This window comes from Myotis davidii, unplaced genomic scaffold (assembly GCF_000327345.1).
Source record: "Myotis davidii unplaced genomic scaffold, ASM32734v1 scaffold221, whole genome shotgun sequence".
NCBI lineage: Eukaryota > Metazoa > Chordata > Mammalia > Chiroptera > Vespertilionidae > Myotis > Myotis davidii.
The window spans coordinates 4,516,236-4,533,615 of NW_006293349.1; the positions used below are offsets into that span (position 1 = coordinate 4,516,236).

Here is a 17,380-nt window from a genome sequence, read left to right on the forward strand (position 1 = left end):
TACATGAAGAAAAAGAACAAGGAGGGGAAACAGTTGTTGAGAAGAGTGGGGAGGGGAGGAGGAGGAGGAGGAGAGGAAGACAGAGGGAGAGAAACTCCTTTCTTTTAAAAAGTATATATATTTTTATTTATTTCAGAGAGAAAGGAGAGGGACAGAGATAGAAACATCAATGATGAGAAAGAGTCATTGATCAGCTACCTCTTGCATGCCCCACACTGGGGATTGAGCCTGCAGCCCAGGCCCGTGCCCTGATCTGGAATTAACCATGACCTCCTGGTTCATAGGTCGACACTCAACCACTGAGCTATACCGGCCGGCCAGAAATTCCTTTCATTGTATATCAATAGACAACCTGTTTCATCATATGCCACCTGTGTATTCCTTTAAATAAACATGCATTGGTGTTTTTACTCTGGCTTTACCATCTTGGAAAGAAACATGTTCTCTCTGTGAATACCGAGCGGATGTGTATATTTATTAACTAAATCCAGACAAGCGGTTTCTTTGTGTGTCACCTGAGCTTGGGTCTGTGGAGGGATCGCTCTCACCTCACTATACAAGGTTGGTGGGTAGCAGGGCCACAGAAAAGAACGTGCCTGGCATAACCGAGGGCCATGACCTCTATTCTGAGACCCGAGGTCGTCCTGGGGCAGGAAGGCACACACATTGCATGGGTTCCCAGTGGGGGCCTGTGTGGGTGGGAGAGGCAGAGACCAGGTTGGCTGCTGATCACCCATTCGGGCAGAATGGCATCCCGGTCCCTGTTCCAGTCCAGCACTGGGTGTCTACGTGTCTACGTGATAATCTCAGAGGTCAACGACGAAGCGTTACCTGCAGGACGGCTCCTGCGTGTTGATGGAGTGTTCGCACTTCCCGTGCTTGCAGAAGCCGTTGTAATGTTCCGGGCAGGGGATGTGGTGTTCTCTGGCGCTTTCTTCCAATTTGTTAGCATTCTCTGTGGACACAGATAAAAGCAAGCGCCCTGTCAATACGTTTCTGAGCCCGGTAAGATCAACCAGACACTAAGAAGCAAAGTTACAGTAGGTAAAAGTATTCAAAAGGGCAGGAACTAAAAGGCCACGCCTCAGAAGAAAGGGAGAATTGAAAGACAGACGTCTCTACAATTGTGTTTAGAGAGGGAGCTGCAGAATCACCCCATGCTTTTCATGCTTTCATGCAGTTTCCTACATCTTCAGCAGCCAGTAATGTGTCCATGCATTGGCAGACAGCCTTAATGTTTTTGTGTAGAGACTGTACATTTATCATAAAATAATCCAAGAAGAAACAGCCTAGTTTTTGAATATCAAAGCCCAGCATAATGTCCCTCAAAGAAAACTGCTGCAGTACCTTGATACTTTCTCAATGTGGGAGCTTAAAAGTTAAAATATGGCTGCGTTCAGTGGTTAAGCAGATGTTTTCCAAAACTGAATGCAAATTTCAACAAATGTTTTCTTTCAGGCTTTTTTCATCGACTGTGAACATGAATTTTACTAGCACCCATACATTTTCTTATTGCCAGAGTAAAGCTATTGAAAGAGCAAACGTTATTTCATAATCGCTTATGTAGATACTAACACAGAACATACCCAATGCTGTAAATGTGTGTAATGCATAACATTTGGCCCATGCTAACAATGTTACGTGAAATTTAAACTTGTGATAAAGTAAAAAAGATTATGTGTTTTAAAATAAACCCTCTCTTTTGTCATTAGGAAGTTTTTAAAAAATATATACTTTATTGATTTTTTACAGAGAGGAAGGGAGAGGGATAGAGTTAGAAACATTGACGAGAGAGAAACATCGATCAGCTGCCTCCTGCACACCTCCTACTGGGGATGTGCCTGCAACCAAGGTACTAAGGTACATGCCCTTGACCAGAATCGAACCTGGGACCCTTCAGTCCGCAGGCCAACACTCTATCCACTGAGCAAAACCGGTTAGGGCTGTCATTAGGAAGTTTTGTTTTCTCATACTTTCCTAGAGATATTAAAATATTTTTCTGACTTTTGTTAATCCAAATACTTCTGCTTCATATTTGCCATGTCATCTGTAAGCAGTCTTTTGATTCCTTATATTTTCATTTTAGAATATAAAGTTTTGCCTGCTTTGAGTCTTTTCTATGACCTGAGTCCTGACATACTTTAGAATTCTTGCCCAAACACAAAGGCAATGCAGCTTCCTTAACATCAATCTAAACTACCCTTCAACACCACAGTACCTGGTCAGCGGTAACGGGTGATTGAGAATGAATTACGATGCGTATGAAATAGATGATTATTTCCACATATAATTTTTTATTATAGTGTGTTCTTATCATTTTTACTGACATTCATGGATGATTTTTCTAATCATCAGGAGAAAAAAACATACCTTCATTATTAGTGAATCAGACAAATGTATTTTTTATGTTTATGCAAAGCTGTGAAATATCTATACATTTTAAGATCTAGGTGTCCACTGCAAAACATTAAAGTTTGAAATAAATTGTTAAATAAGTGAAGTGCTTTCTTGTGTAGAAATATTTACATACATAACAATGTATGAGGGGCAATATTTCTAATTACAGATCCACATTCATAAAGGATCTCTGAAGAGGATGCTGGGGAGACTGAGGTGGCAGCTGAGTCACCCAGGTGTCTGTGTCTGCGACTCCTACCTGTACAGGTGACCTTTCGTTGGCGCTGTCATATTCCTACCATGATATTTGCCATTAAACTGAAGGAAACACTTCCACGGAAAGACTAAGCACAAGCAGAATTTTCTTTTCTTTTTTTTTTTTTGGTTTCTCCCATTCTTCCAAACTGTTTTGGAATTTTGCATCATGGTGTTTTGGGCAACCAATTGCAGCTACAGTAAGCAAGCACCAAACCGAAATGGATGAATGTTGAGTGAAATATCCAATAGGGGCCACGTGACCGAAATGGAAGTAGGGCAACCAGGGTGTTTAGATGCACCTTGTGATCACGCATGAACCCACAGAGCAGCCGACTTGGCTCATTTTGTGCCGCAACCCGGGGGCTGCAAGCTCGAGTCAAACCAGGCACCTGCTGCTTAAAGACGATCTAGCAGTGGGGTTTGCTGGCCCCACTGCTGATGTAATGAACCAGCACTGATTTCCCCTCGTAATTCTGGATCTTTCCCCACAGCAAACTATTAAGCACTTCTATTTAGGGTTCGTTAGCCACCCTCCAGTGCTTCCACACACCTGCACGCGGGAGCCTTTTCTGCAGCTTCCCTACCTGCCGGCTGGGGGCCGGGATTTCAGCCCCCGAGTTCTTTATTGGGGCTATTTGTCTTTCTGTCAGTTGTAAGAGAAGACCAAGAATTTCCTTAACTGAAAATCTGTTTTTAAGGCTATTGTATTTTTAACTCTGTCCCTCACCCCACACTGTTTGTTTCTGGATTTGTACCATATTCACCATTATGAGCTGAAGACCGAGGGCAAAACAGGAACTTGTGGGAGTGAATCTGTTGCCTCGCTGTGGTAAAAGCTGCATCTTTTTACAAAGTTCATTACCCAGCCAGGGCGATCACCTGGGAGGGGAAGCGTATCCATCATCAAATCCGCTAAATAGTTTACACCATCCCTCATGAGCTCAGAGCGCTCTATTTGTGGGATTCTGTCGAACACGAAAGTAGGGAGATTGAAAATAAATGAGTAGAAGAAATGATCCCTGGGCAAGAAAATGAGGAAACATCAATATATGTCAACAAATTTATAGTCAATCCAACCAAGTATACCGGCTGATTGAAAACCTGAATATATAACCACTCCTAGTAATGCGACAGACATATTTTAGGAATGAAATTTAAGTATATTAAGAAAAATAGAGACACAGAAACTTAATATTCCAACCGAATATGTGTGTGGACCATTGTATTTGTAATTCTGATGTTTATGCATAGGTATTCAAGCAATAATAAAGCATTGAGAGCTTTAAAATCATATAAATGATGCTCTGGAAGTCTGTATGGTATGTTCCCTCCAGGGGCTGATGATTTTGACATCAATTTCTCTGTCCTCCATATAAAAGGAGATTTAATGTAAGGGGCATGCTCTTTCCTCTAAGAGAGAGAGTGATAATGGTAGAAACTCTTCCTGTCTTTGTTTAAAGTCCTTGACTAATTTTCTATTTAAATGTTTACAAATGGTTTGTTCTAAAAGATCCCGACTCTAGCCTGGGACATGGCTTAGTGGTTGTCGTCCTATGAACCAGGAGGTCACTGTTTGATCCCCAGAGCACATGCCTTGGTTGTGGGCTCCATCCCCAATAGGGGGTGTGCGGGAGGCAACTGATCAATGATTCTCTCTCATCACTGAGGTTTCTATCTCTCTCTCCCTCTCCTTTCTCTTTGAAATCAATGAAAATATATTTTAAAAAAAGATATCCTGACCCTTTTAGGAAACAATTTCTAGTATAATCTGAGTTGACTAGCCCATTGCTAGTCAATACTCCAGTCAAGAATTACAGAAGCTGGGGGGAGGGGCTGGAGAGGGGGCTCTACAGCACAGCTATACCTATTGTTTCTGTCCCGGTGCTTACAGGGGAAGAGACAGGAGGGGCCATAGAAAGAGGGCGTGGCAATCACCGTCACCAAGGGCTCACCTGCTCACAAGTCAAGCAAGGCGAGTGGGCAGAGCCAGGCACAGCATTTCAGGGGCTAAACCAGTAGGGCGAGGGCAGGTTGTGTGTGCATGTCTGTGTATGTTTGCTGTTAGTCCTGATTTTTCTCTCCCAAAGCTTGGGATAAGATGTCATTCAGAGAACCTACCAAAGCAACACAGTGCAGACCAAAGTAGAGCCGTGCCAGTGTAAAACGGGACTATCCGTATGTCTGAACAAAGAACACTGACCTTGGACAAGGGTTACAGCTCAGGAAAAGAAGCTTCCAAAAGGCAAGTCAACGCTACCTCCCAGTGTTGTCAGGGTGCCCTGGGAAGCCCCCCTGAGCCAGTAAACCCAGAGCTCGGTGCAGAGATGGATGCGCTAGACTCTCAGTGTGTGACGCTGTGAAACCACTTCTTTTGTTCTCTTGCTCTGCTCCCAAGACAGTCTGAAAATAAGCTGACTTCTATGTAGCTTACACATTGGGAATGGCGCCGGCAGCCCACCTGAGCACCTTATCAGTTCGACAGCAGTAGTATGTTTTGTATATGTGCTGCCAAAGCGAGCACAAAGTAGTATGTTTTGTTTGAGTGAATTAATTGGTTCTGAATTTCTGTGCAGTTTTTTGGACACAGGTCAGCTTCTTCGGCCCACTCAGTTCTGGGGTTTTGTAAAATCAGATCTGCACCTACAGGCTAGAGGGCTGGACCCTACCCAGGGTGCACTGCGGCCTGGGAGACCTTTGTAGGACAGGTCAGGTGATATTCTTCGGGATATACCCACGCTTTGCTTTATTCCAGCCTTTCTTGCGAATATATACACATCTCGTGGGCCGCTGCTTCTCCAGTGGGGGTCTGACTCTGTGCAAGAATTTCAGAACAAGTTGGAAAGATCCTAAATTCGAGGTAACATGGAGGACTCAGTGAGTGTTTTGGGGAAGCAGATGGCTACTGAACATCTTTAAGCAAGCAGAGAGGTTCAATAGGGGAAGAGTTATCTAGTGAAGAAGTGGGTTTCTGGTGGAATTGAAAAGGAGCTGTGCTGATATTATTCAGGGGTATTATAGAGTGCTACTTTGCGGTAGGTTAGGTTATTTCAGACCTCTAGGTTCTTTGAATTCTAAGAGTAATATTTAAGTATTGCTAATACTTATTTGTAGCAAGTTACTAATAAAGTTTATTAATATTTATTGTAAAATATTATTTTTTATATTCTTGGAAAAAGAAATGGAGAAATAGGACTCCTATGTAGACATAATAAGTAAAGGAAATCACTTTGCTTTAATTATGAGAACATTTTACTTTTACAAAGGGTGTAAAGTGTCTTAAATATCGATTCCACCTACAATTCAGACATTCTTGCAGAAAGTGATCTTCACAATGTTGTCTTCCTCGTGGGGAACAACATTGTGGATCTAAATTCGGCGCTAGCATCATGCTGTAACATTGCAAAGCACCTTGACAAGGCCATGGGTGTGAGTACAGTGTGGCTTATTATCTTTTCAACTATCTTTTCCTGTGGGCACACAGAATGTACCACATTTTCCCAGTAAACTAGTTATTTTCAATTTGAATACACTTATATAATACTTCTATTTTCATATTTAATAACAGTGCAAGGAAACTAAACTATGTGTATACTTGTACACCTCTTGTGAGTGCTTGATTTTACTTCTCCCCTACTTACTGCCATATCTCAAAAGCAATTTGAAAATATTTTGTTTAACCAACTAGGAAAAGGAAAACCATCTTTCTTTCTATTATATTTATATTGTGCCTGGGGCAGGGACACATTTCGAATTTAGAAGTAAAATCATATTGTCCCCTGTTGTTGATTGGAGTTGGTTTCAAAGAAGATATATAATTCTTATGATTTCCTCTCCTTATCTTATCAGGCATGAACATACGCGGTGGCGGTAAAACCTCATATCTAGCTTGAATTGCAATCGAAGTTTTTTCAAGGCCAGAAAAGCGTTCCTATTGAGCGGGCTCTGAATGAGATGCTATATGAGTTCTTGCACGTTAACAAATTCCATAATAGCTTCGCCGGCTGTCACGGTTTCTTCAAAGCACAGATGAGGAGATGAGAAGAGTCTCCTTTCTAAGCCTCTAGGACAAAGACTCAAATGAGAATGCGAGGCAAGTGACAGCCTCGCAGGGGGGACAGGGAGGCATTTAAGGACACAATCGATTCTTAAGTTTGGTGAAGAGCAGAGACCCATCACAGTGTCCTAGTTTACTGAATCTCTTCAATATTTAGAAAAATAACTTCAAAACAGAGACCAAGTCCTTCAAATTCAACGTTTCTTCTGCAAGTGGAACATTAGCCTCTTTTTTTTTTTTTCTAGGACAGCACTTTAATTAAAACTATTTGAGCCCTGGCTGGTTTGGCCCAGTGGATAGAGCGTCAGCCTCTGGACCGAAGGGTCCCTGGTTCGATTCTGGTCAAGGGCATGTACCTCGGTTGCAGGTACCGGGCCCTGGTTGGGGCTCCTGCAGGAGGCAACTAATAGATGTGTTTCTCTCACATCGATGTTTCTCTCTGTCCTTCCCTCTCTCTTCTACTCTTCCTAAAATCAATGGAAAAATATCCTCGGGTGAGGGTTAACAAACAACAACAAACAAAAACCGATTTGACCCACAACTTTGCTAAGTAGGCAGGGGTGTGGGTTGGGAGCAGGATGGAAGGATTCAGAAATTCTTTCCTATGCCATCATCGATGGCAATGATAGAAAACGTGAAATGTGACTATCCATATCACTACTTGCATATATAAATATTATAATTGGATGCAAAATTAAAATAAAGTGGAAGAAAACGAATTTCCATGTCAAGCAAGGACTTAATGACATCATTCAAGAACAGCTGGAATTTAAATTAAAAAAATAAATAAAAGGACTGGCCTCTGAAACAGACACAGTCATTTGGGGCTGAGTGATTGAAATGCAGCACTGCTGGGGGATCCTTCGCTTGGACTTTTATTATCTCAGTTTCCACTGGTGAGATATTTACATAGAAAGAAGCCGAGAAATCTGTGAAATCTTGGGAGAGACACTCCCATGTAACATTTTAACTTACGACGTCTACATACAATTATTATGATTCAAGAATTTGGCATAATAAGCCTCATTCAGATTTAGTTAGAATTCTAGACTCCTGGGTGGGGGGTATTCTTTTTGTTGTTGTTTGTTTATTACTAAGAGCAAAAGAAGCAGGCGTTTAGGTGCTTGCTCCGGCCTCTGTCTTAGAAGCGCCCGCCGCCCGCCGGGCTTCAGCTGGCAGAGCCCTCAGAGGAGGGATGGGAGCGGCCGGAGACAGTGCGCGGCCTCTCATGGTCCTTTGGAGCTCCCCTTCCCGTCAAGAGCCTGTTACTGTCAGCAAGTGGCTGACTCCTATAGGTTTAGAGGATTTAGCTTGAAGACTCTGTAAAACGATAGTATTTTCTGGAATGTTAGATGTCTCCGACCACACTTTGTAAACATCAGGCCTTGCGAAGGGGAAGGGCTCTCTGGGTCCTTAGCCTCCGGAGTCCAGGGCTGGAGTTGCTGGAAGCTTCTCTGGGCAATCTGCTCCAGCTCCCGCCCTGCGCTCTGGCTGCCGCAACCCTTCTCTCGCACGCTGCTCTTAGCAGACGAAGTTTCCTATCAACCTCATAGAAAGGAAAAGCGACGGGAAGCACGTATGCCACGCATATTCAAGGATATTCCCCTCTCCTGCTTTCTTTCTCTTGAACCAAATGTACGCATTTCTGGCCAAATGTATTTGCTTAGTGGCCAATCTGGGCATCCTGTCTTAGTGAGCTTCTTCGGTGCCAGTGCTGGAAAGGACAACCTGAGAGGGTTCAGGTCCTGTCCCCTTGCCTTCTGGGCTCTGTGGTTCCAGCGACTGTCCTGTGCACGGGAGGCACAGGCGGAAACGAGTAGATAGTTGAGACACACCTTCTCAAGGAGGCACTGTTTTCCTCTGTCCCCTGAGGTCACCACCCAGCAGAGGGTCAGGGGGTTCACATTGCACCCTGCACAGCCAATTCTCAATTCCTAGATTCTGACTGGGCCATTCAGACTGTGTCTACAGCATTGATGGCGAACCTATGACACGCGTGTCAGAGGTGACACGCGAACTCATTTTTTTGGTTGATTTTTCTTTGTTAAATGGTATTTAAATATATAAAATAAATATCAAAAACATAAATCTTTGTTTTACTATGGTTGCAAAGATCAAAAAATTTCTATATGTGACACGGCACCAGAGTTAAGTTAGGGTTTTTCAAAATGCTGACACGCCGAGCTCAAAAGGTTCGCCATCACTGGTCTACAGTATTGTCCAGAAGGGAGAAATGTTGGTTGAACCCTTTTAGGACAACAGGAAAGTAGCCTTTACTGGTATTAAAAACAAAACAAATAAAACACAACACTTGCAAATGAATTTCAACATAGAAACCAAGATGATGAATGAATAAAACTGTTCCTTGTCTGCTTCTGAATATAACCGTGCATTTCTTCTCATACTGAAAATAATAGATGACAAGCACCCAAACTATAAATATAGATACACTTACGACATTGCAATGACTATAGCTAGTGATCACCTTGGTTTCCTATAAGAGCCCTCTACAAAGAATTGAAGAGTTTTCAAGTTTTTAAGCTAAGGAACAAAGTGACAGCTTTTACTCTTCACACCCTTTCGAGAGCAGTCTCAACTTGCTTGAGAAAAGACACTGGGAGCAGTGTACAGTCACTATGGCAACGGCTTTAAAACTGGACTTCTCTTCTGGACAAAATAAAGAGAAGTACATACGCTCCATAACGCTCGTGGTAAAAGCACTTCCAGGAGCTAGAAGTGCTACATAATATTTAAGCGGCATATTTAAGTTTATGTAATGCGAAATGCCTGGGCATATTTCTAGATACAGAAATGCAGATTTTGCATGTTATAGAGTAGAAGACACTCTTGATGCTTTGATACAGTCCCAGAAGTGTGTGCACACACGTGGGTGAGTTTTGTATAAACACAATTCTATGCTGATCTCTGACAAACGGCAGATTTAAGGAGGAACGGAAGTGGCTTAGTAGCCTAAATTCTTCCTTTACGGGCAAGGCTGCTGGCTGTGTGCAGACTCAGCTTCAGCGCTGGTCAAAACTAGATTTCCAGGGTTTGGTCCTGATCCACCGAATCAAAGTCACCAACTGAGGAGGGGCCTGAAGTCGACTTTTTAAAAAGTACCCCAGGCGAGTCTGATCATTTGGGTCGCACTACTCCTGACCCCACCTAGTCAGGTCTCCTCACCTCTGTCCCTGGCTGTGTGATGCGAGGCTTTCCTGCTCTGTGGATCCCGCTTCCTTCCCTGGTAACTGCCCTAGAGCTGGCCCATCTCCCAGGTCCCAGGTCTATCTCAGCTCCTTCTCTGTAAATCCAGGTCTCAGCCTGCTGTTTCCTGTCCAGAGGTGTGGGAGCAATGGTGTGGCCACTGCCACCCTTCCCAGGCCCACCCTGGTGTGAGGGGAAGTCCTCTGGGTCCTCAGCCATCCAGCCTTCCTCGAGTTTGGTTGTCAGACTAACAATTCGCTGTATTTTAGAACATCTTTGCCTCTTCTGAGAACACAACACTTAAGAACAGGCGTGTGTCTGTCACCAACGCTAGCATCTCTGAGAGACTTCAAATGTTGTCAACTCTCAGGTATCTGGAGACCACCTTTTGCAAATCTCCAGCCTCCTGTAATGGCTCTGTTAGAAAACTGACAGGAACTCGCTGTGTGAAAGCAAATGAAGCGTTCTCTTGTAGAGGAACACAGCACACAGCGGAGAAAAGATGCAGATTGTACCAATGAGTGTGACTGCTCAGTTTCCAAGTGGGAGTGAAGAAGCGTTGGTCCACTTGTGATGTCCTTACAAGTTCAACTCTTCTGTAGGAAAGATAAAGTCGCAAGAGAAGTGATGGGGACAGGAAAGAAGACCCAGACAGGGAAATAAATGGAAGCAAAATCACCATTGTAGTGGTGCACCAACTGGGCGAGATGATGGTACAACCAAGAGCAGGCGTTGACACCCCAAGGGAAGGGGCAGCAGGCAGGGATGAGTCTTCAGGGTCATGGGCAGGACGAGCAGCCACCTGTGCTTCTAGACTGTAGGCTTTACGGACAACGGCCATCCCTCTAGACCAGAGTTTCCCAAGGGGATGCATGGCTACTTCTGGGGCACGCTGCATGGACAAAGGGGTTCTATAGTCAAGTAAGTTTGGCAAAGACCAAGTTACATGGGTCTCTTTACTGCTGGTTTTCTGACTTCTTAAAAGGCCAATCTGTATGGTGAGATGCCAAGAAAGAACACCCATCATGGAGTGTCTCTAAACCCACTGGTCTAGGGAAACTCCCTGCTCTTTTTAGGAACATTTTGTGGAGCTATTCTACCAGGCCGCCTTCTGGGAACACACTTGTTACTTATTCGGGACACACCAGAAAGCTCTGCACCAGACTCTCCTTTCTCTTAGGACCGAGACTGTGTGTTGTTCACTGTGACATCTATGGTGTGGAACAGGAACGAACACAAAGTGGGTGTGTAATAGGCAGCATGAAGGAATATTCTAGACATAGGCAATGTATTTTGCAGTCACCCATTCCTTGGTATGGTGACTTTCAAAAAACTAATGCCTGTTAATCATTTGCATCAAAGAGTCCGTTGAACTTCAGTGATGTACCCAGAAAGGCACAGACAATCCCCACCTTAAGTGGTAAAGTGAGGTACAATGGCAGAGAACCCCAGTGTGCTCAACAGCATGTATGTATTCAGTACGACAGGACTAGAAGTGCAAGTAAAAGAGAAAGGCTGGAGGGCGAAAATGTGTGGCTAATCATAAAGACCAGAGAGATACCTACAAATGAACCGACATTGCAAGTGTAGGCACCTGATGGATTGGTGGGTTTGCACATTTCTCCCGTATGATGTCATGGCCCACAGAGGCAGTTAGAGAATATATAGTGTCGATTTGGATTCACTTAAGCATTTGGAATACTGCCATAGGTTGGTACCTGACTGCATTAATGTAAATGACTCCTGTCAAAAGGGTTAGAAGGAATATAATCTCTTCCAATATTCAATCATAAGACAAAATAATTTTTTAAAAACAAATCTAGTTAATTGGCTATGAGTACTTCAGAAGGTTAGGTTGACATTTCAAATTAGCATTCTAGATAAAATTAGTAAAACGTCAGAGAGTCAACTTTAAGACAGAACTTTGTAGTTTTTACTAAGAACTCATTTCTGAATGCAGCATAGCTCCTGAACAGTTTAATGGTGTGAAAAAATTATACTGTTTTGATGATAATTCTCAGTTATATCTAGGCACAGGTATGTGAATCAAGTATCTTTGTGTTTAAGCAGAATGAGACTCTTATTAATGGTGGTGTTACTACTTCTAATACAACTTTTAACGATGTGATAATTCATCATAGAATCCATATGGTCTCTCCATTTAACCTGTTAGTACAGAGTCATGATAATACCAATAAACATCTTTTTCATACCAAGTACTATACTTTTTTTCCACTGTCCATAAAAACCTTATGTCTAAATGATATTTGATAAAATAATAACCACATATTTTATTGGTTATGGTACTGGGTATGAATAGTGTTCCCCCAAAACTCATGTCTACCTGAAACCTCAGAATGTAGTTTTATCTAAAAATAAGTAATGAGCTCAGATGATGTCATACTTGATTAGAGTGGGCCCTGAACCCACTGACTGGTGTTCTCATAAGAAGGTCATATGAAGATACACAAGGAGAAGGTCAAGATGGAAGCACAGATTGGAACCAAGCTGCTATGAGTCAAGGAATACAGGAGCCACCAGAAGCTGCAAGATACAGGGTAGGATTTCTCTTTATGCTTTTGGAGGGAGCATGGCTCTGCCAACAGCTGAATTTCAGATGTGTTTAGCCCCCAAACTGTAAGATAATAAGTTTCTGTGAGGTTACCCAGTGCATGGTCATTTGTCATAGCAACCCTAGCAAACCAATATAGTTACTATTTAGCAATGGAACTCTTACTTTGATAAAATACACGGTGTAGTAGTCCATATGAAATCAATGAAAATGAGCTGAAAGACTGGTTTAAGCTAGTGAGCTGGCCGGTCTGGGTTTATGTTTATTTTCCCAGTATAATTATGAACAGTGCTTCCTTTCACTTTGAAGTTACTTTGGGTGAAAAATTATATTATCACCTCGTGTAAGCTCATGCTGAAGTATCTGTGGGTCACGCATTTGCAGGGCAAATAGTATGTGTGGCAGGTGCCGATGTGCCGGCAAATGCTAATAACCCCAGTAAGGAATTTTTGAGGAGATAGAAAACCCGTATAGAAGGTTCTACATTCGTTTTTCATATATTAAGTCACCTAATTACAAAAGGCAGTTATCTGACATTGCTTGTTTTGTAATACAACACATAATGCTGCATTTTATCTTTATTAGAAAGAAGCAAATGACCAAGAAGAAAAATGACATCAGTGACCTTTACAACACAAACATTCCAAGGAGCATCTGGGGTCTGATCTCCCACGTTCTCTCTACCTGCATTTTCAGAATGCCCGAAGCTGATGTTCTTATGGGATTCTGACTCATTAAGAAAATGCTAGGATGTATTTAGCCTCTTTGGTTTAAGAAGGATGGAAGTTTAGCCCGTCCAGTGTAGCTCAGTAGTTAAACATCAACCCATGAGCCAAGAGGTCACTGGTTCAATTCTGGTCAGGGCACATGCCCAGGTTTTGGGGTCCATCCCTAGTAGGGGGCATGCAGGAGGCAGTTGATGGATGATGTTTCTCTCTCATTGATGTTTCTATCTCTTTATTCCACTCCCTTCCTCTCTCTCTCTCAAAATTAATAAAAAACATTTTAAAAATAGTTAAAAAAAAAGAAGGATGGAAGTTTAGAGTACTCCATTAAGCAAATTTGAACATTTAATGTCCTTGTATTTGAAGTATTATCCTTCAGTTAAGAGCAAATCTTTTCAATGTAGGGCAACTCATTCCCCTCAGGTATTCTAAATAGCTCTACCTTCAGTCTATTTTTTTCTCCCCAGTTTTGAACAATGACTTGCTTCTGGCATTTCCTTAATTTCTAGTCAGTGATAACTCCAAGTGCAAAAAGCTGCCCTAGAAACATCATGGGTGAGGTGTCTTAACACTTTCTCCCCACTTGAGCAGCACTCAGGGCTTGACACCGGTTATTAGCTAAATGGTACTTTGTGGTGTCATGGTGTTAGTTTACCTTTTCACAGGTCAAACGCACTCCCAGTGTATAATTTACACTTTTTAAGTACATAGTTAGCCACTCAAGAAATCAATAGGGGTTATAAAACATGGACAAATTTGAATTTGGAGAGAGTCAAACACCTATTTTATCTATTAGAAACAAAGCAGCTGACATTCAGAATTGGGACTTAGAGAAAACCATTTATTTTGAATAAATAGAAAAAGCACAAAATGGCTAAGTCCAGAGATGGATCTAGAGAAGGTAAGAAACTATTTTCTTTTATGAGGTTTCAAAATTTACTGGGCCTCAGCCCAACCTCTACCTAATTAATTCATCAATTTACTCATTCAGTTAAGAAATAATCACTCATCTCCTCCTATGTGCCAAATATTACAGATATAGGGTACAGAGTGGGAAATGCAAGTTTCTCGCCTGAGGTCATACGTATTAGAGAGTGAGACAGGCAATGTATAAAAACAAACAGAAACCTAACATCTACATTAGTAATGTCACAGGGGAAAGGGGGTATTCCGATATGGAAGAGTAGGGTGGGAGACCGATTGTAGAGAGACAAAGGCAGGGGGCTGTGGAGCGTAGGGTGAGGAAGAGCTGGCGAGCCGAAGAGGGCCCAGGAGCCCCGGCTGTGTGGACGGCGCATGTGCAAACAGTCTCTACTCAGGAAAGAGCTGTCCCAGGAGCCATCCCTGTGGCTGGAGCCGAGGGCACCAGGGGCAGCAGAGAGAGGGACACAATGAGCTGGAGGAGGATCTCCAAAGGAGCAAAGCCATGGAACTGACTAGCCAGGCCAAGGAGTATCGGTTTAAAAAAGTTCAAGTGCAATGCGAGACCATTTGGATCGTTTCCCCAGTGGACCTGCCTGGCATGGAAAACGGATCCTTGAGGGGAAACAGAAGAAGCGGGGAGAACAAAAAGGACATCAATCTGGTAGGACGCGTGAAAGACAGCATCTGAGTCTTGGGTCTGGGTAACAGCAATGGAGGCAGAAACAAACGCGTCTGGAGGTGGGCCGAGAGGCCTTGGTTATGTATCGCATCCGGGAGGAACCAACCAAGGATGTCTAGGGTTTTGGCTTGACCATCTGGGCAGGGCCCTTCTGCATAATGGGGAAGACGAGGAGCAAAAAATTAAGGTCCAAAGTATACACACGACAGGGATCCCTTCTTACGATTTTTCATATACTAACAAAACTTCTATGCTTATGTTTGGGCATGTCTATGACAGACTGATGCTAACTGCAAAGAATTCATGGTTTAGTAGGAAAATTATTAGGGGGTAAAGTGCCTATTAATAAGATTAAGCAAATTTATGATTATCAAATTGAAATCTTCAGCTACATGATGTCTAAATGAGGAGGAAAGGCATTTATAATGGTCTGCATAATTTTAGAGGAAAGATAAGAAACATGAAATGAAAGGGAAAAATTAAACTATGAAGAAACATCAGTGAGGAATGCTTTTAAGCAAAGAATTCTCCTTTCCTTTTGAAAAAAATTATCACAAGAAAATAAGAGTTATTATAGATAAGAAGTTTGTACTTTTGCTCTTTTCAATTTCCATTGCATAACATAGGTTCTATTTCGGCCAAATTATTATTAAATCATATTACTACTTTACTTTATTTTATGTTCACCTTTCCAAATTATTTTGTTGCTATTATTTTATTTGAGGCTACAAAATCCTAAACATTAGGTAAGTTTAGGATGTGTGTATGTGTGTGTGTGTGTGTGTGTGTGTGTGTGTGTGTGTGTGTGGTGTTCCTTGATCTATTAGGAGGTGAAGACCAGAAATATTCAGTTATTAACTACTGTCACCTACTGGCTTAAAGGCAGAAAGCTGGCTCCAGAAGCCATGTGTCCCCATTTTAAAAAAACCAAAACCTTTTACTTTAAAAAGTTCAGGTTACAGAAAAGTTACCGAGTCCAGAGAATTCTCATAAACCTGCACCTACTTTTTCTGTGTGTCCTTTTTAATCTGGTGTTTTCTTCACAATTTTTCAATGGTAAAGAATTGTCTTAGCGTTGTACATATAGAGATAGGGGGGAAATGAAAGAGGCAGTCATCTGGATAATCCCAGGCCAGAAAACAATTCCGTCTGAAAGATATAGATAATTGAGACGGAAATGCCTTTTTGCCGGGAGAGACCCCGTGATTGCCTCTCCCTCCACTGTGTGTGGGTGCAGCCCTAACCGGAGGTGTTTCACTTACTACTAGGAAACGGCGTGTCACTCACTGTGAAGACTGTGAGTCTTTGGAGGGGGCTAAATTGCTTCATTGCCTATTTTTTTTTTCTTAAAAATAAAGCGTATTGGATATTTTTCATTATAAAAGCAATTCACGCTGACTTAAGAACAGTAGAAAACACACAAAGTAAAGAGAAGGATAGAAAGTCTTCATCGTTTACAACCTAAGAAAACCATGTTCAACATTGAATGTGGTCCCTCCCAGTCTTTTCGCTACGTGTCTTGTTTGGCTTTGTTTCCTTAGATTGGACCGGGCCCAGGGCATTTTTTAAAAGTTTGAGATCAGCATGTCTAAAAGGCAACCTCATAGAGCAGGACTGGTAAACTGGTTAGCATTGTGCCTATTTGTGCCTATAAGGAAGCCACTCAGTCACTCTGAAAGTACTGTAGAGCCACCGGAAGCCCACATTTTATGTTAGTTGGCCAGGGTTGGTGGCGCAGGGACAAGAATCTAAGATATAGTCCATGGGAGAGAAAATGGCACACACTCTCAAAAAGTAATACGGTATTATATTCAAAGAGCCTCAAAGGCAGACGAAGACTCACATGGCAATGGCAACATGCTATATAAAAATGAAAAATGGGAAATCACTCAAATTTTCAGAAATATTATAATATGGTTAAGTGAGTTGCAATGTGACTGAGTGATAAGCTATTATTTAACTAGAAAAAGATTATGAAGAATTTTGATGACACAAAAAAATGAGTAGGCTACAAAAATGTATAATGTGTGGAAAAAAGAAAAATCTGGAAGGGGATTCACCGAAATACTGAGTTTAATGACCATGATTATCTTTGGGAGAAGTAACTTTCTATAATAAATACGCTTTATTTTTATCAGAAGAACATATGCACGAATTGAAAAATAAAGGTCAGCACGTGAGTCTTCCTTTTTGGGGGGTTGTGGGAGGCCCTAAAAAGGAATGCTCGGGTCTTTAAAGTTAAGATATTAGTCTCACTTGATCAGTTCAGGTTGGGTACATTTAAAACATTTTCTCACTTATTAACACCTTCTTCTAGTAAAAATGCAAAATCTCACTTCCCCCAGCTTTTTCAAACGCTCATCACCGTCACCATCATCGTCATGGCCTCAAATTGTGGTTCCCAACTTGACTGAGTGCATTTCCACCAGGGGTCCTCAGACTACGGCCCGCGGGCCACATGCAAATACAAATATTGTATTTGTTCCCGTTTTGTTTTTTTACTTCAAAATAAGATATGTGCAATGTGCATAGGAATTTGTTCATAGTTTTTTTTTAAACTATAGTCT

General features: G+C 42.1%; 1 protein-coding gene across 1 annotated transcript in view; it reads right to left on the reverse strand.

Moving 5' to 3' along the window:
• The window catches only part of TMEFF2 (transmembrane protein with EGF like and two follistatin like domains 2), a 241,593-nt gene that overhangs the window by 5,277 nt on the left and 218,936 nt on the right, over positions 1-17,380 (reverse strand). Inside the window, exon 9 of the mRNA XM_015566119.1 lies at positions 832-955. Within this exon, the coding sequence (XP_015421605.1) occupies positions 832-955 (124 nt within the window). The remainder of the gene's footprint in view (positions 1-831; positions 956-17,380) is intronic.